The sequence below is a fragment of the Protopterus annectens genome, chromosome 1.part2, assembly GCF_019279795.1.
Source record: "Protopterus annectens isolate FY-2018-M chromosome 1.part2, PAN1.0, whole genome shotgun sequence".
Lineage (NCBI taxonomy): Eukaryota > Metazoa > Chordata > Ceratodontiformes > Protopteridae > Protopterus > Protopterus annectens.
Genome location: NC_056727.1, coordinates 541,665,026 through 541,692,090, shown reverse-complemented (window position 1 = coordinate 541,692,090; position 27,065 = coordinate 541,665,026). Strand labels below are relative to the sequence as shown.

Sequence of the window (27,065 nt, the reverse complement as noted above, 5' to 3'; positions counted from 1 at the left end):
TATGCATATTACAGTTTAGAGCTCTTATAAAGAATCTCCCTGATGAATATACTCACTCCCCTAACCTATCATTATAAAGTCCTTCTTCTTGGCAGCAGAGACAACTATGGAGTCCACAGGAAGGATTTTACTTCAGTACTGTCTATACATGGAGGTCTGCAGCATTTTTAGGCTTCCAGGGTATTGGCTCTGTAACATCAGGATCATTCCATCTTTTGCTGACCACTAAATCTAGTGTGGGGGTGGGGTGGAACAACCCAGGCTGCTGAAGGGGAGGACAGGCCTCCTGCAACATTTCTTCCTCTGGACAGGAGGGGCTGATTGGTGCTCTTCCTCATTTCCAATATTTTGCTGGATGTGATATCTTCGGGAGGTGATTTGAGGGAGACCTCTCCATCCAAATCTGTAATTCAAGAAGGAGACCTCAAGAGGGAGTCTAAGTGCTTCGCCCAATCTTCCCAGGTAGTCAGTACAAGGTGGAGTGGGTCATCTGAACTGTCCAAGGAAGAAGGCAGCCTAAATCACCAAATCACAGGCTCAAAGTCCTCTGTCTATAGGGCATACACAATAAATCTTAAAAGACCTACCTCACTGCCGCTAAACAGGGGGAAACAATGGATCCTATACTAGCCCTTGCAAACAGTCAAGTGGTCGTCTACTTTGCATCAAAATGTCAGTGGAGACCCCCAAGCTCAAAACACTTGGCATTATAATCAGTGGCACCGGTGTGGCCACAGCAGGATCAGACCTGAAACATGGATGGCTCAGACCACTCTGGAGTTGAAGTTGTCTCCTACTATTTCTGCACTGAAGGATCAAACACCAAACCAGTCAACACCAGTAATGGCTCCATCATCATCATCAGGGTTGAAGTCAGCATTGACTGGTCGCCATCAAACCTTCCAGCTCTAGTGGGTCCTGGTGGCAAAAGCACAGTCTGCTTCAAAACAGCCACAGACACCAAGGGCATCAGTGAGGATGAAGGAGCATCCATGGAAGCTGAAATCATCACTTTTTTTTCCAGAGATTACATCAGTACCAATGCTGAAATAGGAACCACAGGAGGAAAGGAAGAAAAGGATGGAAGAGTGTTCTTGAGCCACCTTAGGCACTCAGAGGGCAGAATCAAGACTGAACCTTCACAAAAGCTGACATCATCTGCACTTAATCAACGTAGGTAGGGTTCTGAAGTGACCTGTAGGCTCTAAGCGAATATTCTGACGCTGGCCGAGACAGAGAGAACTTGGAAACTCTTTCTGAGGAAGTGATCCAAACACTAAGTCTCAGTGACAAATTCATGGTTTCTGAAGACTCCTGTTGAGGGGGTGGAGAGATCTAACTGATGGCCCAACCAAACAACTGCACAAAAGAAAATCTTCATCTTATTACCACAGAACCATAAAGGGCAGTACAAATGGAGTCCCCTTTACCACAAATGAAACTGCCACAGAAGAGGCCCTTGTATAAGAGAACAAGCTCTAGGCATCTTTGCAAGAAAGAGCTTCTCTAGGACATATCAGAATCCTATAACTTGTGCTCTTTATTTGGATTCAGAAGTTTAGGCCAAAGACATAAGAATTCACCAGTCGTTTTCCCCACTGGCACTGACATGGAGGGCAAAACCAACTTATTTTTCCTGTAAGACAAAGTTCTTATACTGAACTTTTTTGCAAATCTTACACTTGCTTTACAGATGTCCCACTCCCAAACACATGTGCGCGCGCACACACACACACACACACACACACACACACACACACACACACACACGTCATGTGGGTCCTGTCACTGTGAGGACCTTATAACCATATCTGTTGCACTTTTTAAATCCTGACGTGCGGTTTTAGTCCATCACTAAGCCTAAACATAAACAAAGGCAATAGTACCATACCTCCAACCACAAAAAGGCATTACACCAGGCACTTAACACACAGAAAAAGTCGCAAAGTAAAGTGATTTTTTTTTTTACACAAGAGAAGGGAAGGGAGTAGGTGTTCAAGATACCTGTAGCTGCAGTAATTCTCAAAAACTGTAGCTTGCTTGGGGGACGTCAATGCTGCAATGGCACAGAAGATCTGGAAATCGCACGGCTAATACTAGTGTAACAGTATTATAAAGCCAATACAATTCCCTTACCTGAATGATACAGCCACTAATTCTTCTCTCAAAAACTCTAGCTTGCTTGGGGACGTCAAAGCTGCAATGGCAGATATGAAATCTAGAAATCGCAGAGCAGGGGATTATGCGATAGAGGAGATGATCAAACTTGTGAGGGGATTAACTGCTGAAGAAAGGGTGCCAATGTAAGAAGTCCTTATGTTCTAGTGTCTGATTCAAAGACCAGAACAAATCAGTACATAAAGCATAACTAATGGCTAAAGGGTTTTAAGAACTTTACAGATGAAGGAAGTTCAGAAAGATTCACAAACATGCACAAGTCTCAGTCTTTTGGCCATGATTTGTCAAAAACAATATTAAGTCTGCATTTTTGCAAGATATGCAACTTTCTTGTGATGCTTACCTTTAACCCTTAACACACCTCCCCCTTCTGAGGCAAGCTGTGTGGGATGGGTGTGGAAACTAAAGTTTTTTTGTTGCTGATGTCTGGAGAATACATTACTCTATTGGTACGTCAAAGTGAAAGACATCGCTTTTAAGTCACAATGGAGAAACTCACAAGTTGACTCTGCTGTGTTCTGCTGTCTAGATGGAAGCAACAACATCTTGGCTTACCTGCTGCGCAGTTGACTTTGCAAGGGGTATCTCAGAAAGCACTGCCATTTCATTTATTCCCTAGCTGAAAGCTACCCTTTAGGATGGTTGCGAAGAGCATAACCACTGTGTTGGTATGCATAAAAACATCTTCCCATTACCACAGAACCATAAAAGACAGTACAACTGGAGTCCACTTTACCACAACTGAAACTGACTTACATAGGTCAAAAATAGGACAAATACACAGTTTACTAAACAAAGTAGACCAAATTTCATCTGACAATGCCTATTTGGCATCCAGCATGCAATATGCCAGTATACAAACTATCATACTACAAAAATAGTTTTAAATTTCAACTCCTGGAGTAGAATAAATCCCTAAAACAATAATCTTCAGTGATGCTTTACATGGAATACAAAATAGTGGCACTTGGCACTTAGAGAGGATTTTGATTGCTTTGATGGAGGAACAAGGACACTTCTCACTGCTTTGCTAGCATCAAAAAGAAGTAGAATGGTAGCAGGCAGACATCATGGCAAAATTTCAAGATAGTAGCCACCAAACATATTCTAGCACATAAATTTCTAATTAGTGATCATAAGAAAAATGTAAACAATACAAAAATATGGGAACAAATCTTTAACATTGTATTAGCTTAAAGTTCCATTCCACTATTCGCTGGGAAAAACTGAATAACTGTTGAATTTTATTGAGATAAGTCTTATATGGTTACTAGTTCTTTTTTCTTCATTATTTTTTTTTTTAGAAGTGTATAGGTATGTATAATGATTCTATGTAACTGTTGGAAGCATTCATGTACATATTGTAAGTAGTTGGTAGTACTGTATTAGTTGTTTGGAAAAAATAAAATAAAGAATTATTATTGAAAAAAAAAAGAATGGTAGCAGGCAGTAGCCTTGCATGAGAAACTGTTGCAAGGTGAGACTTGACAACCTACTCTAACTATGCTCTAATGAATTCACAACTTGTGGCTCAAAATGTGACGCCCTTCAAATAATATGTGCCACATATAATTACTATTTGATTGAGGCATTTAGCTCCGTATAAAGCCCACTGCATAAAAAAAAAAAACTTTACTTGGAAATCTGTGAAATAAAAGAGCTCATCCAAACCAAAACCAAGACAATTTACAGTATCTTGTGGCCATTAACTCAAAAGAAGCTGGCAAAGTGCCTAAGAAGGGGGCCTCAATTCTTGGGCTTGTAAAGGCACTTGAAGGAGGAACGTGGCACAATGCTTATTAAATGACAGTACAAAAATGCTAACCAATGCAATTCCTTAAAAGGAGAGATGGTTCAGCCTCTTGTTATTTCTTTTGTTTGGGAACTTTTTCAGAAACTCCCAGTTTGCAGCAATTTTTAAAGAAACACTTTGCTTTATGGCAAACTTTCCTACTAAGAACTAATTCATGGCAATGATTGAGTGTTTTTGCAGCAGTAAATTCCAATTGTGCATCTTGGTGGTGGTGGTGGTTGGGCATACTGAATGCTTGTAAAACAAGAAATTTCATGCATCCTAAAAACTCTGTTTGTGCAACTTTAAGGGAGACATACAGACAAGTCTCAGTGGCAGGGGGGTTGATACCTCTCCAAATGAAATCCCCTGCAGAGAAACAAAAGGACAATTGCAAGGCAACTGTCAAAAGATGCAATTATAAATGAAACAGGAAGGACTGATACCTGGGGTAGGGACTGCTGGGGACTGGCACAAAGCAAAGTGAAAGGTGAAATTATGTTCAGACACCTGCACCAGCATTAATGGAAATGGCACCTCAAATTCATGAGTTTGGGAATAAAGACACACAAAACATATTCCAGAGATCCCAAAACTAGGGAGGAAATAGGAGAATGGGCTCCTAGACTGCTTTGTTTTTTTTTTTTTTTGCCTCAAAAGACATTATGGTGGAAAGATCGACATCTATTACAGTTAGAGATGGTGAGGAGAAAAGATAGCATTGACTTGTACAGGGGAAATCTCACCTGCAATAGGGTGGACCCAAAAACAATCAGACAAGGAATCTTAACTTAAGTTCCAAACACTGACAGAGAGTTTCATCTGACTTCATTTCTGTAAAACGACAACTATTTAACGTCACTGCTCTGATTATGAATGGAGTCAGACAACTTGTGAGACCAGTGCAAATAAAATGTCTACCAGATTTATGCCGTTTGATAAATTGATATTTGTTTACTGGGAAGGTCTGACTGGGCCAAAAAGTACCCATTTTCTGTGGAGGTCTGGGGGAGAAAACCTCCACAATCTCAATCTATCAAAAATTAATTACAGATATGTTAAATCACAATGCTTCATGTACCACTAAAAAATAAAGGAGTGAAAAATGTTGCAATGACAAAAACACAACACGTTTCCCAGTAGAGTGCAATAACATATAACATGAGTTGGAGAAAATATGTGATAAAAAACTCATTAGTCATATTATTTGTTACACTGATTACTATGCGATAAGAGAAACCTGAGACAATTCTAAAGTATTTAAATGAGACATTAAAGATTACATGATTAGAGACAGTGAGAGGAAACAGAGTGATGTCTTAGTATGAGACAGGGTGTTCATATTAGGGTTATAAAAGGAAGTAAGGATGGACAGAAAGAAAGATTCTAAGAATAGTGCAGGGTAGGGTGTCTTCAGGTAGCTTAGCTGAGCAGGAAAGAAAGAGAAAAAGGTAGAGGAAAGGTCTGCAGAGAGAAACTGGATATGGTGAGGTAGTGGGAAAAACAAAAGAAAGGAATGGAGTAGGAGGTTGAAGAGGGTTGCAAGGTGTGACGGACGTATAGTGAGTAAGTTCAGCAAAGACTGGTGCAGGAGCAGGTCCATGATTTTGTAAAGCATTCTTTTAGGTATCATTTAAAGGTGGCTATGTTAGAAATAATTCTGACTGTCAGGGATAGGAAGCTTCATTTTTTTGCTACCAAGTATGACTATAGGCTTTGTTCAGGGGGTTTATTTGGTTTATTTGTGGTGAAAAGTGTTCGTCTTCTGATCTGAGAGTTCTTTTAGGGAAACATATGCTGATCAAAGGAGTAAGAGAAACAAGTAGAACATGCAAAGGGTCCATCAACTAAATTTCAGCAGCTAAAATGGTCACAAGACCACCTCAATTAAGTCTAACGAGACAAATGTTACGAGGCTCAGTCAAAGCAAGAGTTAGGTCCAATATGTTAACAATTTCACAGAATAGGAAGACTTGCTGAAACTGCTTCCTACAATGTTGGTTAAAACCCCCAAGGTTTTTTGGAGGGGCTGTACCCCCCCACTCCCATTCTTTAAATATACTAACTCCAGGACTGCAACACTTTGTAAGACAGATTGAATTCTGCAAGCTGTCCTACTCAGTAGAACCTTTTGCGAAACAAGACCAGTTTTCCAACACTTTATTAAGCTTTCTGTTTTACAGTAGCAGTTAATTTTTAGATATATGTAACAAGAATGGGTACTGTGTTTAATTACACTCATAAAAATTAGACACGTGATGCTTGGCTATGTAATACAGATGGATGAAGCCCTGTGACCCAGGTAACCTGGCTTTAATTATTCACCTTGAAAATGGAAGAACGAGGACGGCAGGGAGGGACAGAAGTGAAGGGGTATGGTCGCTACCTCTTCCTGGGGTTGTGGCAAGTGTAGTGGGTGCTCAGAGGCATATAAAGAAGTACAATTTCTCCAGTAGAAACCTGAGAAACCACTTCCTATGCTTGAGGATGGGGTAAGGCTGATTGCTGCCACCTTCCCTTGGGAAGGTGAGGGGCAACCAGCACGGACAGCCCACTGCACATCCTACTTCAGCTCTGCAAGTTGGGAATTCCATGCAGGAAACAGAGCAAGCAGAAAAACCCTCAAACCACCAATAATTTGTTGGCTAAATGACTGCCCCTCTTCAATGACCCTCACCAGGGTGATAAGGAATGATGGTCAGACAGTGGTACAGAGTATTAAAAAAAATAGACATTTCATGTGCTTTGCCTGTACAGAGAATTGGATTCCCACAGATCTACTTTGTAAACACATTTGTCTTATTTTATTTAAAATGCTCTAGCTGCAAAAGAACCTGAAGGAAAAATACAAACAAAAGTCAGCAAAGGAGACATTCTCAATCAATGTAGCAACATTATATATTAAATGAGAAGAACTTCTCTCACAAATGACAAAAATCACCTGAAAATCAGTAATAATCATTTGCAGCCTGGAGCTCTTTCCAGCACAGATTATGTACTTTTGCAGCAGGAAAAGAACCAGAGAGGCATGATGGTGCACAGACAGGCCTGATGGTGCAATGCAATTTAGGATGCCAGTATAGTTATCAGCCTCAAAAACCTTTACGTACCAAGCAAGTTTAATAACAAAATCAGTCCTGAAAGGCTTAAAAACATCTTATTTTATTTCAATTACTGCTTCTGATGCTGGTTTGGATGTCACTAAAGAGGTCCTAGATGGTTGAAAGGTTTGCCAAGTGGGGATGGATCTAGGAGGTTAGTGAGGAGCTTTTAACTCAAGGGGTTCTGCTGTAAAGCCCATATGGTCGCAGTTTAGAGTAAATACTTCCATAAGGGATGATATCCACATCAAAGTCTTAAGTTGTTGTTGTTTGACTTTCGGCTTTTCCCGGTAAGGTGTCGCCACAGTGGAACTCCGATCCGCTAATGATTGGTAGTAGATTTTTACGAAACGCCAAGGTGGCAGCTCGACGCCCAACCTTCAACGAAGGCACGCCCATTTACGCACGCATGTCTTTCGAATGCTACCCAACCGCGGGGAGGACATGCAGACTCCACACAGAATGCACTCCCAAGCCAAGAATCGAATGGGAGAACCTCTTGCTGTGAGGTAACAACGCTACCGCCGTACCACCGTGGCAGTGCTAAATCAAAGTCTTAAGTGTGAATAAAAATATTAATTTTCTCTGAGAGAAAACAAAATATCCAGCCAATAAAAATTTGGCTAGTGTAGGCATAGACAGAACAAATTAGAGTGGGGCAAGAGTCTGAATTTGAGCAGGAATGGAACTGTAGAAATAAGATGCTCTGCTTCAGCTTTCACTTTACAGGCCACTGCAGAAAATGCCTGTAATAATTCTGCAATTACTTCATTCTTGCAAGTATTACCAAATGGAAGAAACCATGCAGAAAGGTTAACCATCACTATTATTCTGATTCTGACCAGCACTTCTGACTATTGAAGTTAATGCCTTGGAATGGAGGTGCTGTGTTCTTTCCTTTTGGACCTGAGCTACATTCCTCTAGCACGACCATTTGACAAATGGCACTACAAATCAAGACTTAAAAATGTACATATTTAGAAAATGCCTTACTAACAAAGTCCACCCATTAATTCTGGACAAAAATCTCAGAAAGTATAGTAAAGAAATGCATACCTTTCTATAAGAAGACTAAGAAGTTCCTGAGGTTTGCAGAAAGATCTATATGTTGTTAGAAATGTCCGCACAAAATTGGGATCTAGAAAAAGAGAAAAAATAATAAATAACACTTCACATCCTCTACAAACAATTGAATACCTGAACGCCCGATAGTTCATCAAAAATCTGATGTAATAATATAACAACAAAACTTAAGGACACTGTGCCACTCCTCCAACTCTATCACCATTTTCTGTGTTTCTAGCTCTAAAGAGAGGATGGCTAAAATCCTAACTTTAGCTTCACAATGAGCCCAGGTTCTGGAAAAGGCTGGAAGAGGGACTGAAGTGAGTGGCAAATGGTTGAAATGGAATTAGGGGGAATGAAAGATGGCTCATCTTCAAGTATGGCTGCTAGCAGTGGAAAAGCAGGAGGCCAGTACAGACCATCTACTAGCCCACCAAGCAGTGCATAGCACTGTAGCAGAATACAGAGTACACTCACCACTAGGCCAACACACAGGTTTCACTTCAACAGTGTCTGTCACCTGACAGGGGAATGGAGGTGAATCTATCCTCAATGGATGACTGCAACAATATCCGTTTTTTTTTTTTTTTTTTTTTTAACTCCTTCGTCTAGTGTCCTTGGATGCTCCGAAGAACAGGCAGCAAAAGGCTAAACGGTTAGGGGGACTGACACAGTCACTGTAATGAAAGATCAATCTAGGGGAAAAACAAACATTCTCCCCATTTCTGCCATGCAGTCTCAGCCTGTACTTGGTAACTTCCCACCTCATATCTTCTACTTTCGAGTTGCCTTTTCACATGTGTACACCATATACAACTGAACTGTCACTTTGTTTATATTGTAAAATCCCTCTTTTGTTGCTTGGATTCCTGAATACTTTTCTATATCAGACTTCACCCTTCAACTTGCATCTGATAATCCATTTCATTCTTTTCTCCTCAAGTTCACATGTACACTTTTTGGGTAGCTCAAAACACACTGCTTCCTTTCATGCCTTCATGCTTCCCTAAATATACCTAAGAAAATCCTATACTTATAATATGCATTGTTCTTCCATCAAAAATAAATTTAATTAATGGTCTGCTTTTCAATTACATTAACTACTGCAGCCATAAGACAAGAGTCAAATCTATGAACGATAATCACTTTACCAATAACCACCTTCATAGAGCACTGCCCACATGCAAAAGGGCAAATCATGTCAGGCCTGGGATGAATTTATGGGTGCCCATACAATTATCAAAGTTGGCCTCAAATGAAGCAAGAGGAGCATTCTATTTTCCATGTAATGAAGAATTATTCCAGACATGGGGTGCACCAAGTAATAAATGTGTCCTTCCATCATGGCTTATTTTTGATGGCGATTCAATTTTTTAGTTTAAATGCTTGTGAAGATGCTTGTTTTGTGAAGGTGTGGCATATCAAGGAGGGTTGGGTCTTAGCATGGAACGCTAGGCAAAGATCACCTCACTGGAGTCTACTAGAAACAGGAACAGAACATCAAGCCTGACTTGGTAGCTGGGGTCTCTCTTCCACTGATCTTTTTACTCAGGAACCACTGAGGTCTTTCTAGCTGCATGATGTGTTTGATAAGTACATACTAAAAAGTGTATCAAATTCTATAATTAGTCTGATCAAGGCAGATTATAAGGGAATGGTAACTTATTTTGACATGAATCTCTAATAATTATTAATTGGACGAGATACAGAAGGATTTCCTGAATACCACTGTTATGTGGTGGCCAAAGGACAAGGAGTTAAATGTGTCAAGACCTCTGCTGACTGCATCATTCTGGAGTCGCTTCTATTATTATAAACTGCTGCTGAGGTTTATCAAATATAACAAATGTTAAATGTCTTGACATTTAATTTATGCCTGTTTCTATTACAACATTAATTTGTATAGCTTATCCCTGGTTGTAGTAACACAGTTAAAGATGCTGAAGGAATGAGGATACTCCACTTGCAGTCATCAGCAAATTTAGTTAGCCATGTCTGGGTTGGAAATCCAAGTGCAGACACCAAACAAAGAGGTCCCAGTACTGTGACCTGATGTCTAACACTAATCAGCTTTTCACTTTCTGAGGTGGCATTTGCTACTTTAATTATTTGGATTCTTTATGTCAGCAGTCTGCTATCAATCTTCCAAAACACTTACCTCTAAGCATCTTTACGATTTCAGCATGGAGAATAATGTCAAAGGTCTTGGCCAGATCCAGATTACAAATTGCATGGTCACTATCTACAGATTCAGTGACCATTTTGATGTTTATGAATCTAAGTAGATATGATCTCCCTCTGAGGAAAGTATATTTTATCAAGCCTAGAACTACAACAGTTTTTGTTTAATACTGGAATTTATGAAATGAGATGTAACATGTTCCAAGGCTTTGCAAATTTGGCTTTTCAGGCTGAGGTGGTTTATAGCTCAAAGCATCTCAAGTGGGACCCCTTTATGAAGGATAATAGTAACCATTTTCCTAAATCAGGAAGCACTCTCTGATCATGGTTATGAGCTGAACAGTTTCACATTTCGGAGGGGTTTAGAGAGGGTGTATTTGATGATATTGATTAGCCAATCGCATATATTGTCATGGTCCCAGAGAAGGGTATGTTTTAACTTTAGACAATGTGATTAGGAGATGTTCCCTGGTAATGGGTGGGGTGGGAGCTTGGGAAATTTAAGCAACATCAATGACCATTTCTGATGTAAATGTAGCACTAAATTTTTCTGCAACTAAATTAGCAATATCCATTGCATTGGAGGTGGTAATACCACAATTAATTACTCACCACTGTTGTGTTACTTCTTAAATCATCTGATGTTAAAGAAGGATTTACTATTTTCCTTGGCTTTAGATGTCAGTTTTGTCCTCTGCATTGGTCTCATGGCAACTTCAAATTTTAAGCAACTCCAAAAAGAGAAATACCTCCAACAGGCTAAAGGCTGGGAACTCCTCAAAATGTAGAAAAAGTCAGCCAAAAAACAAAGGAATCCCAGAGCCAAGGCTTAGCAAACACTGATATTTAATAAAATATGTAAGTGCTTTCGAACAGAGTTCTTCCTCAGACAAGTTAAAAATGTAGCAAAACCAACTTTTAAACACACAGCAATTAAAAACAAACTAATAATTTTGCTTATAGCAATTACTTATGTAAATCCATTGACTTTAAAACCAGTCTTAAAGAGACCTTGTCATTAATGCCCGGTTTTCTATCAGCACAGAACTTAAAAATCCAATACCTTAAACATAAAACTATGTGAAAGTCCTGACTCATGCACATAGTTTAGCTAGAGCATTGGTTAAATCACTTCTTCTAACAGCATATTTATGCTCACGTATTCTTTCATAAAACATTCTATTAGTTTTTCCTAGATAAAAAACTTTCATATGTTATTAGAAGTGATTTAACCAATGCTCTAGCGAAACTTGTGCATGAGTCAGGACCTTCACATATTTTTATGTTTAAGGTTGCAGAAACTGTGTTTAAAGGACAACGTGGAGGTGATTTAAAAAGTTATACTGAAGAAAGGGAATTGTATTGGAATTTTAAGTTCTGTGCCGATAGAAAACCGGGTATTAATGACAAGGTCTCTTTAAGACTGGTTTTAAAGTCAAGGGATTTACATAAGTAATTGCTATACGCAAAATGATTGGTTTGTTTTTAATTGCTGTGTGTTTTAAAAGTTGGTTTTGCTACATTTTTAATTTGTCTGAAGAAGAACTCTGTTCGAAAGCACTTACATATTTTATTAAATATCAGTGTTTGCTAAGCCTTGGCTCTAGGTTTCCTGTGTTTTTTGGCTAACTTTCAAAATTTTCCTGATCTTTCTGGTAGAATCTTTAATGTGGGTAGTAACATTTGATTTATTATACGTCTTCATTAACTTTTTTCTCTTTTTTATTATACAGCTTAAAATGCTATAATTCCACCAATGTTATTTACTTTTATGTTCCTCTGCAGATCTGGTTATGACTGGAACGGCTTGGTTTAGACAATTTGTTAGATGGAAGCAAAATTCATAAAATATAAGCAATAGCTACATGAGGAATGGAAATCTTGCAGTTACATTCTGACAACCCATCATATAATTTTAATAGACTTATCTTTCTGAAGTCCTTGAATTTGGAAGTGTTCACTGTTGTAGGTTCAGAAGGCATAAAGCAAATGATTATGGATTAGTGACCACATAAGACAAGAGATAAGGATACTACAGAAGTAGTATAAGTATTGTGATATTAGTGAAGATGACATCAAAAAGACTTTGATCCTTAGTGTTCTAGGTAACTACTTGCACAAAAGAGTCAGCATTTACCAAGTATAGAACTCTATGGGCACACACAGCCTTCGTAATATACATGCGCCATCTGATGGACAGTTCAAGGGAACTATCAAAAAGTATTTTTAATTATGGGTAGGTTAAGTTAGCACATTGAGAAATTTTCATGGTCCTTCATGGACATGGAAAGTGACCTACAATGATGGGGGGGGGGGTCCAAATGGAAAGATGAAATCAGCAAGAAAGGGAGAGTAGTATTGTTGGAACTGAACTCATCCTCGAGTCTTGGCGTGCATCTTTGTGTAGTGGACCTTGTTTCACAAAATCTCAAAAATCTCACAAGGTCAACATTGATATATATGCAGAATTTTAAAAAGCATATATCATGGAGAACAGTAGATTAAAATGTAAATTAGACAGCTGGGTGCACAGGTTCCAAGATAAAAAAGTGCCCAATCCTGCAGTATGCATTGGTGTCAGGATGGGGAAAAGATAGGGTAGAAACCTCAGGATATAAAATCATTCACACAGCAAAGTTACGGAAAGCTCAGGGAAAATGGCCCCCCATTATATGAGGAAGAAGTAGCCTACAAAAAAACACAAAAGACTAAGGAGAAAAAAGATTTATATAAATCACAAAGTGGACTAGTGAGGTTAAGGAAGAAATTACATATTGTTACTATTACACAAGAAGTACAGACTTTTCAAATGGAAGACGGAAAGATTAACAAAAATACTTACACAAAAAACTGTCAAATGCTTCAAATAAAAATTTGTATTCTTTAACACAACAGATTTACGAAAAACATATAACCAAATACACTTTGAGCCATGTGGAAAAAGGAGCCACAGACATAGTGAGAAAATAGAAATAAAACCCAGAGACCTTTGAAAGGTATTAAAAAAATGGTCATGTGAAAGAAAAAGATCTGCTATGCTGCAGTATTTATGCCAAAGTGAAAGCCAAACTAACCAATACAAAAGCAGCAGCTCCAAACATTTGAAGAGAAATACAGGCAAAGGCACCTAGACAGGGAATACTTCACAATGCAAAAAAAAAACAAAAAAACGAAAGAAAACAAAGGAGAATATCAAAAACAGAATAAAAGAGAAGTTAAACAGAAACAAAGAAGTCATGTTCTTACTATAAAGTCCATCTGTGTTGTTGATCTTCATTCATGACAGATGGGTATCGGTTCCGTCCTTGGAACCAACTCGGTTGTTATAACAAGCTCATGCCAGCCAAAAAACTCTTGAGCTAAGCTTACCCATAGTGCCCCCCTCTTCATCTCCTCAGATCGAGTTTAGTTTGCCCGTAAGAAAGAAAAGCAGAGGCTTTGTCTGAGAAAATGCCCTATCATGAAGCGAGGACCAAATCTGAACCTCCAGGGGTCTTTCAAAGGGGGTAGGAGGGTGGGATGTCATGAATGAATAAAGATCAACAACACAGATTGAACGTTATGGTAAGAACATAATTTCTTTAACTGATGCTGTTAATCTTCGTTCATTCATGACGGATGGGACAGAGTCTCTAGATACTTTATTCCCTGGGAGGCCCTAGGGAAGGACATTCCTGAGCACCACTGAGCCAAAGGATGCTCTCCTCCTGGAGACCAAGTCCAATTTGTAATGCGTGACAAAGGTATGAGGAGTAGCCCATGTGGTTGCTGCACATATGTCCTCCATGGAAGCTCATGAATGAAAAGCAACAGACGTAGCAACTGATCTGGTCAAATGCACATTGATTTTAGTCGTTAGACTGATTTGGTTTTGTTGGTAGACAAAGGAAATAGAGTCTCTCAGCCATTTACTTTAGTAACAGGTTTTCCCAATTTTGGTCCGGAGAAGGGCAAAAATAATTGGTCAGATTTTCGTACTGATTTAGTCCTATCCAAGTAGAAACGTAATTGTCTATGTACATCCAACAAATGTAAATAATATTCTCCTTTATTAGAGAAGTTTGAAAAGAAAACTGGCAGGTCAATGGATTGATTAATATTCAAAAATGCAAAACAACTTTGGGTAAAAAGGATGGGTTACTCCAAAGTGACTCTCTCTCTTTGTGGAAAACTATGTACGGGCATTTTACTCACAAGGCCTGTAATTCCGATATTTGTCTTGCTGAGGTAACTGCTACCAAGAATAAAGTTTTCCAAGATAAAAACTTCATATCACAAGTGGCAGCAGGCTCAAAGGGAAGTCAAAGTTTGCAGGACTAGCATCAAATTCCAAGGTTCAACTGGCTCTTTGAAGGGTAGCCTAATATGTATAACTCCTTTCAAAAAGGTTTTGCAGAGACTGTGAGATATTAAAGAGGAATCCTGGAAGCCATTGTGAAAGTCTGAGATAGCTGCCAAGTGGATGGGAATAATGGAAGCTGCGTCTCCTGAATGCAGGAGATTTGATAAATATTCCAAAACTGAGCTAATCAAAGCTGAAAAGGGGTCTAGTCCCTTCTCCGGAGACCAAAAAGAGAATCTTTTCCATTTGCTAAGATAAATTTTCCTGATGGATGGCTTACAGGAATCCAGAAGAATTTTTCGTACAGGGGAAGACAGATTACTTTGCTTGGCAATTACTGGAAATGGAGGAACTAAGCCCTCAGCTTGAGGCTTAGTAGGTTTGGATGGATCAACCCTTGGGGGTGTGACAGATCCAGAGTCCACAGATGGTGAACCAGGTGAGGCCAAAGGACAGGGAACCAAACTTGGGACCAATAGGGTGCAATGAGGATTACTTTGCTTCTCAACTGAAGAGCTTTCTTTAGAAATTGCGGGATAAGAGGAAAAGGAGGAAAGGCATAAAGTAGCCCTGTGGGCCAATCGTGTACTACAGCATCCCTCAGGGCCCCCCTCCCCCGAGGGGGGGTTAGGGCAAAATAGCTGCTGCATTTGTGGTTGGTGGGAGATGTGAATAGATTGCAGCAAGGCTGACCCCAGTGACTGAAGATCGCTGCCGCTATGAGAGAATTGAGGGACCACAAGTGAGGCAGGATTCGCATCCTGGAGATCTATAGAGCACATCCAGTTGTCTTTCTCCAGAAACAGGAGGATAGACTGAACAGTGACCATCCGGAATTTTGCCTGTCTGATGAACTTGTTCAGGATGATGAGGGTTCAAAGTTGTCCTCCAGTCTCCTGTCTTTTTTGGCACTAAAAAGAACTTTGAGTAAAATCCGGATTCTATCTTGTCTGGTGGGACTGTTTGGATGACTAAGTGCAGCTTTTGAATTTCCTGTGCTGCTGCATCCCGTTGACTTGGTGGAACATCAGGGATTTGCCTTTGAGGCCTCAGGTAAAGATCGAAAGGGATGTGATGACCTCTGGTAATTATCTGCACCCAAGAATCTGTCTTTACGGAATTGCTAGGCTAGGTGGTGCAGAGAAAAACTTCCTGTGACTGCTTGCAGAGGCAAGCAATCAGGCCACTCTTCAGGTGCGCTGGTAGGGCTGCCCAGAGCAAATCTCTGGACCGCCTAATTACATGGACCCCCCTCTGCCTCGGGGAGGGCTTCTTTCTGATAAGTTTCCCCCTCTGCCCAGGGGAAAACTTGCCATGTGTGTCACGGAAAGGACCCTGGGATTTTCTGAGCCACATCTTTCCACTCCTTTGATTCCTAGAGTAGGATCACTGGGGGGCGGAAAAATGTATGCCCACAGCAGACAGGGTCTTACAGTCCTTTTCACACCTGGCTAATGTGTCTTTAACGTTTGGGCTGAAAAGACAGGAAGCGTCAATGGCAGCACTGATGAAGGAAGACTTAAAAGGTTCAGCAAAGCCACATAAGTGCATCCAGGCGTGACGTCTCATGACAGCACCTGCACCCACTGTTCTGGCCGCCCCTTCGGTGGTATGAGAAATTAACCTCATGGACGAATTAGATATGGATTCCAGGGTGGCAAGCTGTGAAGCAACTTTGTTACGTACCTCATCAGACACTGTTCCTGTTAAGGTTCCTGAGAGTTCCATGATCAGATCTCTCTGGAGATGAGAGAAGTGTGCCAACTAATTCAAAGACCATATGGCAAAGGTCAATGAGGCATACACCCACTTCCCCAGCCTGTCCATCGTCCAAGAATCCCTGTTTGGAGGATGGACAGCAGGACACTCCTCAGCGAGTTCTTTTCTAGTGGCTGCCCACACCATACACCATAGCATCTACTGCCAAGCCTTTGCACGAATGAAGGTGATCCTCTGGAGGGGACAGCATTCTGTCTGGTCTCCGGGGGATTGGCTCAATGGTATCAGGAGTCTTCCAGGCACACTGCACGACGATTTGAACTAGTTCATCTGCAGGCGGGGTCACCCAGGAAGTAGAGGGTTGAGAGCATAGAAAGCTTGCAAGAATACAGATTCCTCAGAGGAAGGGTTGATGGGCTTCCAGTTATCCTGCTGCTTTAAGATTTCTAGTACATCTCCAAAGGAGACATCCTCAGGGGGCAACCATGGGGACCCTTCCCCTTCATCGTAATCTGATTCTTCTGTAAGGGGTTCCTCAGACGAATTTATGTGCTTCCTCTTGCACAATCTCTTACGGGGTTGGCTCTTCAGCAGGGGCATCTGAAGAGGACTCTTAAGAGAGGGTGCCCTTAGGTAGGGTATCTTGAGGTTCCCATGCCCGCTGTCCTAGGGTAGTGGACTGTGTCACCTGTGGACCAGAGGACATGTATATGTGGCATTCCGGTGCCAAAGGAACCAGCTATGAGCCTGCTGAGGTGAGCTCCCTCTCCATCACCTGGAAATCAGGCCTGTCTGAAGAGAGATGGGAGCCTAGAACAGAGAAAGACAACCTCACAACCGGGGTCAAACCCCAATCCAATGAACCTGCCCCCCAGGGAAGGAGCTACGAGAGGACTCTGAGCCATCAAAGCAACAGGAACCATAGATGGCACTGTAGAAAAAATTGGTGCCATACTAGCGGTTATGGTGCCAACAGACCAGTCACAGTCTCGAGGATAGGTCAGCTCCGATTGAGTCGTGGACACAGAGTAGGCTCCGGAACAATGGTAAGATCTACCAATGGAACCAAAAAAGCTAAAACCGGGATAGGCATCCGCATAGAGGGCTCCTGAGTCCCAATACCTGTGGGGAGGTTGAAGGAGGAATATATGTTGGAGTCTGTGGAGAAAATTCCTCAGCTCTGGGCAGGATGAAGGATTTAGGAGGAGTTGGAATTCCTCTGGATGCCAGGAGCTGATCCACAAGTCTCACTACATCAAGCTCCGAAAGGCTCCTGGTGGAGTGGGTTGACATCCCCGATAGAGAAACAAGCCATTGAAGAAATGGGCTCAATTGCTGTCCAAGAAAAGGATCGGTAAACTGGGAATATTGGGTCCAAGCTAAAGTCTCGACATTCGGCACCATGGTCAAAGGACCAGAAGGTTGTGTTTGACGGTGGATAGTGACCTGTATTGGAGGAGAGACTATTTTTGGTGCCAAGAGGGTCTGTGGTACTGTAGAAGTAGTTGGTATTGTAGGTGTAAAGTCATAATCTGTTCTGCAGTCAAGGACAGCACCGTGGACAGAGTTTTAGGCTCCCATGCAGAGGTGGGTGCAGAAGTCAATTTCAGCTGTTTTGATTTAGGTTCCATATGAACCCGGGCTTTAGTAGATTATGACTCAAAAGAATGAGAAGATGGTAATGACTGACTCCTCTAATTCAGTTCCTTTTTAGGAGAGGTTGAGACCTCCACCTCAAATAAAGTGTCCGAGAAAGAGCTTTTCAAAAGACCCTTTAATATTAACTTATTTTTCGTTCAGCTAATGTGCAGCCACTAAAGCCCTTACATAGCTTGCATGGTGGTTGAATTTCAAGTGTGGAACTCCAAGACAATATAAGAAGGACAAATGCCCATCGGAATTAGGCATTTTCCTGCCACATTTATCACACTGTTTAAAACCTGTTGTCCCCTTTTCATCTGCCATATTCACAAGTCCAGTAATCAACAATCTAGGCTATATAGCTATACAATAAACAGCAATCAGAAAGGAAATCCTGTCACAGCTGTATAGACCAAAAAACCCATACACATAGACAAGGAAGGAAAAGACAGTTTTTAGCTACCAACGATGGTAGACAAAGAATACCAAATGGGTAAAAAGGGAAGGGAAGGACAGAATACCAACTATCCTATTAGAAACTACCACAGAGGTAAGGGATGGGGCCTATACCACCAATGGTATGAAGAAATAATAACATTTGGTAAGGAGACAGAGAAAAAACTCACACATGCAGAGAGTAACTATATTAAAAATATTAGCAACAATGGAAGGATTGGGAGGGAAATAAACTAACAGTTGAAAAAATATTATCGAAATATTGTAGGAAAAAGAATCACTTCGCTGGACAGCTGACCTGATGTATCTTGAAACTCTACGCGGCAAACAAGATCTGAGGAGATAAAGAGAGGGGCACTGTGGGTAAGTTTAGCTCAAGAGTTTTTTTTTTGACTGCAGCGAGCTTGTTATAACGGCCAAGTCAGTTCCGAGGATGGAACAGATACCCATCCGTCATGAATAAATGAAGATTAACAGCATCAGATCTGAAGTTACAGAATATCTGTGAAGTAAAGGATTTAATGTGGAGAAACCAAACAAAGGCAATGTTGCAGCACGATGGAATTATGGGGCCCCAAATTAGGGAGCAACAGGTAGAGCAGGAGGCATTTGAACAAGATTTGTAACATGGAAACCTGTACAGAAGTCCTCTTGAAGTTGCACTGCAAGGGAAGGAGCAGGAAGCAGTGACAACTAAGGTAATGTTGTAGAGTGATGGGCTAAAGGGTTCCCATGTGAAGAAGCAAGAGATGAAGCAGGGTGTATCTGAAGAGAATACGTCACAGCAAGACCTTCTGGAACTTTCTGTAGATTACTCAGAGAAAACAGAGCAAATTGACAATGGCATTCTAGAAGAAAATTGTTTAAGGGATGACCTTCTTGATTTAATACAGATGGATAGGTATACATTAAGATAGATGAAAGCAATAGAATACAGAAAGTAAATAAGACTCAAATTGTGGGAAGACTGGTAAAACAGATGAATGCAATAATCAGGACTATTAACAGAAATTCATGTGATGTAATAGAAGTAGAAAAATAATATATTACTGTGCAGCTAAATTAATAACAGATAAAGTTCGATAACAAAAACAAAGAGTAACAAAGGAAAGGAAGAAAACAAGTACATTGCTACTATGGAAGCATCGAACAGAGAAAACTACAAAACAGTTAACGCAAAAAGTACCAATGTTAGAAAAATACAGAAAAGGGAATAGATCAAAAATATTTTGAAAGACATGATAAAATCAATGCAAAGTATCAAAATGGATTATGATTTCATAGAAGGGAAAACAGCTCAGTAAAAAATAAAGTCTGAAATCATTGGAAGTGCAAAGCAGATTAACAGCTTTCCTGACACCTAAATATGTCAGTGCATTTACTAGAACAGTGTATAATTCAGTTTTATTTAAAGATAGTCAGTGCACTTTTTCTTAAAGCTAAAAGTTTATGTTTTCTGAAAGCATAGTTTTTCACACCTGATAACATAGATAAGACAAGAAGACGCAGCAATTAATGAAAGTAGGATCACAGGCTATAACATAGTCCTCAGCATGGATAACCTTAATTTTAGGGTAGGGTAATGTCTATGAATGCAGCAGTTGAGTTGGGACAATTGTTCCTATCAGGAGGGTAAAACTTCATTTGAAGATCTACATAGTTTTGTGTGTTTGTTTCAAGTTAAAAGGTTATGTGGGGTGTTCTGGGTTTTTTTTTTTTTTTGTGGGTTCTCATTAAAACAAAAAGTTTTGTAAAATCTAAAATAGGTTCAAACAGAGATGACAATTAACTATATAAAAGATCAACCTGCAAACATTAGTGGTGTATGTAACACAAAAGATGGAAACAGACATTTTAAAAACCTGTCATATATAACAGGTGGGAATAATAACTTATAATGGCTAAGCTAATGGCTTCATAAGTATAGACAAAAAGGTAAGAATATTGAATTATATTAAGAAATACAGAGTGCAATAGCAATGCTATGGGGAGACATTTGGAAATAAATGAGCATGTGAATTTGATAAAGAAAGGATTTCAGGATGGATACTCAGCTGAATTTAATGGACAAATGAAAAGTGGAATACTTGTACTAATTGCTAGAGGAGCGTCAATAGTAACAGAAAAGGAAAAGAAAGATAATGGTAGATTTGCAACAGTAAGGGGCTAATGGCAAGGGAGGAGGATTACCACTGGCATGTATTTATATTTTGGGAGAAATAATCAGCATTTGGTAGGGAATATTACTCATATGCTCGGACTGAAACTTGATTGGCCAACAGTGAGAATGTATCTGGGGGACCTACAAGGAATAACAAATGAGGGTAGATTTCTGAAAAAGTTGAAAAAATATTTGATGTGGAAGATGTGAACTCAGTAGTAGGAACTAGGGAGAGAATTTACATATTATTCCCAAAGGTACAATAACTAAACTAGATTAAACAGAAATTATATTTCACAGGAACATGTGCATATAATTGAAAGCTTCAACATACATCCAAGTAACTATTTCAGTTCATGCACCATTAACAACTAAAATAAAAATACAAGGTAATGAAGTAAAAATGAGACAATGGTGCGTTCCCCAGCTAACTGTTAAAAAGAAAGAAATTTACGGAATGAGTAGTGGAAATTATTCAAGAATTATTAGGGGAAGACAGAAATTTCTTCAGAAGTTATAGGTAGTGAGTGGGATAAAATAAAAAGGAGTTTAAAATGGGGGTAAAAATAAAAGAAAGAGATAAGGTTAATAAGCAATATAAATTATTTAGACGTGAAAAGGTTAATACGTAACAGGAATTATTTAGAAGGGGTGACAAAAGTTAAAATATTGCACAACAAGAAACTCAAACGAGAGACAAATGTAGTAAAGATAAAATAAGGGAATATCTGAATAATGTGCATGAGTTTAGAAATATTGCTATTAAGCAAATGGTTTTAGATTGTAACATTTAAAAACCAGGAAAGGCCACCAAACGAAAGAACAGATGAAATGAATAAAAGGTAGCCAGGCAATTAGTGCACAAATAATACAAAACAGAGCTCAAGTTGTAAAATCCAAATTGTTTAAGTGCTTGTGTCCTGTTATTCACAGGACTTCATCAGAATAAAGAAAGAGTGCATCACAACAGTTTATATAACCCACATCCACAACTGAGGCATAATAATTTACAATTAAAAATTAAAAGCCGACCATTTTGCTCTTAAAGAGACAGCACATTGTGAACAGAATACAAACCATGTCCATGAATCTGTAGAATAAAATACATATGTATACATTTAAAAGGAGTTCCATTTTTAATGAACATTTAAAGTGTAACAAAAATTGTTTTAAATTATTTTGAAATAGTTGACTGAGTATTAAATAGGTGAATTTAAAAAATTCCCTCAAGTATATATGCTTAGAAGGTAAATAAAATAAAAAATATCCTACACATAACAGTTAAACGCCAAACATAATAGGGAAAGAACTACAATTTAGTTGCCCTGAGTTTTAATACAGGCTTCACAGAAACAATCATTCAAGCCAGGATATGTAAAGGCATTCAACCTAAATTGATACGCTAGTTCTTTATATTGCAAAATGTTTTCTCAATCAACCCCACTCCTACATCCATATCTACCTGTTCTAAAATGGCAAATAAAAATTCATCATGGGAGGTTTTTGATAGGGAATGCTTATATAGAGCATTATTAGCATTCTTTTTCTAATGCTGTATATATACACGCATTTTATTTTCTTTAAGGTTCTTTACGTCTTTCCAATATAAAATGAAGTGCACTTGCTGCAAATTGTGAAGTAAATTAATCTTTACTAGTACAGTTTCCCTTCCTGAAAACTACGGTACTATTTGCTGCATTAGCCAGGGTTATGCCCTTTCCAGAATGTAACGAATAGCATTGCCTGCAACTTCCACATTTGCTACTACCTGCTTTTCCTCCTTTCTCTTTATAAAGAGTGTTTTGTTTCATACAAGCACTTCAAGTTGCATCATGTTTAAAATATAAACTTAGGGTCAATACCTAGGCCCCACTAGATCAGGTTAGATAGCAACTACAGAGCACAAAAACTTTAAGCACAATTTACGTCTTTGTCAACAGATACTAGAAAGGGCTGTTGCCAAGCTTAGGAAGCCTACAACGAAAATAACCACAGATCCTGTAACAGTGTTGCATATATTTCGGAAATTTTATGAAACATTTTATAAACCAGAGAAATCAAGAAGGAGCACACATGGAAATAGTTATGGAAGACTTAAGTATGCCAAGGTTAGAGATAAATGACGCTCAACAATTAACAGTTAAGATGGGAGGAAATGAGATAAAAAATGACGTACAATTAATCTGCAAGAAAGTCTTCAGGAATAGATATCCCCATGGAAGTTTGGAAGCAAGTAATAAAGACCTGAAAGGTTTTGTTTAATAGCATTTTAAAAAGGAGGAGAAGCACCAATATCCTGGAAGAAAGCTGTGGTGTCTGTATTACCTAAAGATGGTAAAGACCCATCAGACCCAGCTTGATATAGACCTTTTCAATTTGAAATCATGATCATAAAGTGTTTGTCTAGAACAGCTAAAAGATTGGCTAAACTGCTGCCAAACTGAGAGATACGGATCAATACAGTTTTGTAGAAGGGAAGTAAATATATGACAACATTAACACAACAAAGATGATCTAAAGAAAAACAATGTAAGAAAATACTACTGCTGTTAGTTTGTCTTGATGCAGAGAAAGCATTTAACAGAGTAACCTCAGATTTTAAGAGTAGCACAATGAAAGCATTTGCATTATCTGATAATTACGAGGATATAGGAGCATTTGGAGGCACAAACTAAAGTGGCAGGGTTCCTCTCTGATAAGTTGTGTCTGAACAAAGGGACCAGGAAAGGATGTACTCTTTTCCCTTTGTGACTGACGTTATATGTAAAGCCACTGGCAAAAAAAAAAAGGACTCAAATTCAAGGATATAATAGGTATGATAATCAAAGAAAGTTGGCTTTATTTAAAGACGATATTATTTTGTACCTGATAATATTAAGTGAAAGACCTGTACTGGCCGAGTTCTTAGTTGAGTCTAGAACAGAAGCTGCTGTTAAAGGAAACCGAAGTTATGTCTTACCATAACGTTCCATCTGAGTTGTTGATCTTCTTCCAGTCATCACTGATGGGTTCGGTTCCGAACCCTCGGAACCAAGTCGGCCTTATACCAAGCTTGCGTGCACCAAAAAACACTCGAGCTAAGCTGCTACCCACAATGCCCTTTGTTCAGTTACCTCAGATTGAGTTTGCATGCAACATATAGAAGAAGAAATAAGTCAGAGGCCATCTCGGCGCAGAAACCCTAATACACCACAAAGACCCAGAAGATCTGTCAGGAACCTTTGGAGGGGGACGGTGGGAGGGTGTGATGACTGGAAGAAGATTAACAACTCAGATGGAACGTTATGGTAAGACATAACTTCTTTATCTGAAGTTGTTGATCTTCTTCCTATTCATCACTGATGGGACAGAGTCCCCAGCTACTTGGACAACCTGGGTGGCCCTTATGGAAGAACATTCCTGAGAACCATTGACACAAAAGGCCACTCTTTCCCTGGAGATCAGATCCAATTTGTAATGCTTGATAAAAATGTGGGGCTTAGCCCAAATGGAAGCTGCACAAATGTCATCCATGGAGGCCCTAGAGTGGAAGGCAACAGATGCTGCAATAGCCCTAGTTGAGTGAGCTTTTATTTGTCCAGGCTTAGATCCCTCCCGCAAGTGAATATGTGAAGGCAATGCAATCCCTGAGCCATTTAGACAAAGTAACTTTTGATACTGCGCCTCCCATTCTAGGACCCGCAAAGGAAATGAAAAGCTGGTCCGACTTGCAAAATTATTTAGTTCTGTCTAGATAGAAACGTAATTGTTTATGAACATCCAAGGAATGTAGGCAGTATTCTCCCTTGTTAGAATAATTTGGGAAGAACACAGGGAGCTCAATGGACTGGTTAATCGAAAAATCAGACACCACTTTGGGGAGAAAGGATGGGTTAGTACGAAGTAATACTCTGTCCTTATGAAAGATTAGATAAGGGCTTTTGATACATAATGCTTGTAATTCAGAGATTCTTCTGGCTGAAGTTATAGCCACCAGAAATAAGGATTTCCATGACAGGAATTTTAGATCACATGTCACAGATGACTCAAAAGGGGGCAGAGAAAGAGACTGCAGAACCCAGGACAGATTCCATGCCTCCACCGGCTGTCTGATGGGAGGCCTGCTGTGGAAAATACCCTTGAGGAAGGTCTTGCAAATGTGAGAGGAAATAAGTGGCACTCCATCTGACCCGTTATAAAAGTTGTAAACAGCTGCTAGATGGACTCGAATGGTGGAAGCTGAGGCCCCATTGTCACACAGTTCAGCCAGATAATCAAGAATAGAGGCTACAGGTCCTGAGAACGGGTCTGTTTTCTGATTACATGACCAAACAGAGAATATTTTCCATTCTTCCCTGTAAAGTTTCCTGGTTGATGGTTTATGAGAGGCCAAGATAATATCATTTACGGGTGAGGAGACAGTTTCCTGCCTGGCAACTAACGGAAGTGGAGAAACCAAGCTGTCAGCTTGAGAGTGGACAGATTCGGGGGAGTCAGCCCTTATGGGTGAGATATGAGGTCCTGACGAGTGTCTAGGATCCAAGGAGGTTGTAACAGATGAGGTCAAAGGAAGGGAAACCACACTTGATGAGGCCAGAATGGGGCAATGAGAATCACTTTGCTTCTCAACCAAATAGCTTTCCTTAGAACAAGGGGAATTAGAGGAATTGGAGGATAAGCATAAAGGAAACTTGTGGGCCAATCGTGGATCAAAGCGTCTCTTGGTGACTCCCCGAGAGGGGGAAAGAGGGCAAAGTAGCTGCTGCACTTTATGTTTGAGGGAAGAGGCGAAAAGGTCACAACATGGCTGGCCCCAACGGCTGAAAATTTCCGCTGCTGCACTCTGGTTGAGAGACCACTCGTGAGGATGAAGAATGCATCTGCTCAGCCTGTCCGCAATCATGTTGGAGCTCCCCGGAATATAAGTTGCAATCAGAAAGCAGTTGGAAGCTATCGCCCACTGCCAGATTCTCATGGCTTTGCGACATAGGCGGTAAGATTTGGTCCCTCCCTGTTTATGTACCAGACCACGGAAGGAGCGGATGAAAAGCTTGCAACGCCAATAGCACCGCTCTTAACTACAGAACACTGATATCCAAGTTGACCTCTACATCAGACCACGTGCCTTGGACTGACTTTCCCTGGAAGTGGCCCCCCCACCCCATCAGGGAAGCATCCGTGGTCACAGTGGCGCTGGGCTGGGGAGACTGGAAGGGGCAATACCAAAGATTTTTGCCCGTACTCATCCACCAGAGGAGATTTAGTTTGCAAGTGTTGGTGATGACAATCTGTGAGTTCAGGGGGTGAAGACTGGGTATCCACTGGGCCTGAAGGAGCCACTGTAGTAATCTCTTGTGTAGTCTGGCTAAGAGAACTATAGGGATGGCTGCAGCCAAACACCCCAAGGCTTGGAGGGCTTCCCTTGCAGACACCTTTCTTCGACAGAGTATCACTTGAACTTGTTCCCTTAGTCTCTGAAGCCTATGGAGAGGAAGTGAGATCAGACTTGACTGGGTGTTGAATACTGTCCCTATGAATTCCAGTTGTGAGGGTTGAAGGTTGGATTTCTCCCAATGTGTAGTGATGCCTAGTGACACCGCTAGAGCCAGGGTGTAGTGCAGGGCCCTGACCAGAAGACGCATGGTGGGGGCAAAGAGGAGCCAATCGTCTAGGTACAGAAACACCTGGAATCCCTGAAGTCTCAGATGAGCTGTTACCACTGCAAGACATTTCGTGAACACTCGGGGGGCCGTCGAGAGACTGAAAGGCAGGGCTCTGAATTGGTAGTGATTGGCTCCCAGCCGGAAATGAAGGAGGCTCCTGGAGCACTTGTCCATCTTGACATGATAATACGCATCCCAGAGATCTAATGAGCACATCCACACACCCTCCCGCAGAAAGGGGAAGATGGTTTGAATCGTGACCATGCGGAATTTGGTCTGAACTACCAATTTGTTTAGTTGGTTGAAATCTAGAATGGACCTCCAGCCCCGTTTTCTTTGGCACCAAAAAGAAGCTTGAGTAGAACCGTGATCTGCACTGATCAGGGGGGGACCTGTTGGATGGCTCAGTTTTGACATAGCTTTCGTATTTCGGAAGCTGCCTCCTCCCTTTGACTGGGTGGAACATCGGGAAGGGATTTCGGAGGTCTTGGATAAGCTATTAGGGGAATATGGTAGCCTCTGGTTATGATTCTCTGCACCCACTGATCGTTTGTAATAGAGAGCCAGGGAGCTTGGTGCAGAGAAAAATGTGCACCGACTGCTTCCAGAGGAAAGCAAATCGGGCAGCACCTCAGGAGCGCTGATAGGGTCTACCCAAGAAGGAATCTCTGGAACCCTGGTTCTGGGGACCCCCTCTGCCACGAAAGGGACGTCTTTCATTATTGGAACCACCTCTGCCTCTGGAGGAGTCCTCACCACGTGCATCTCGGAAAGGACCTTGAGACTT

At 40.5% G+C, this 27,065-nt stretch overlaps 1 protein-coding gene across 1 annotated transcript in view; it reads right to left on the bottom strand.

Annotated features, from left to right (window-relative positions):
• LOC122790011 (son of sevenless homolog 1-like) overlaps positions 1-27,065 on the bottom strand; it is a gene marked incomplete at its 5' end in the record, with an annotated part of 1,046,520 nt that overhangs the window by 854,217 nt on the left and 165,238 nt on the right. The window contains 1 exon segment of the mRNA XM_044057549.1: positions 8,128-8,209. Coding sequence (XP_043913484.1) covers positions 8,128-8,209 — 82 coding nt within the window.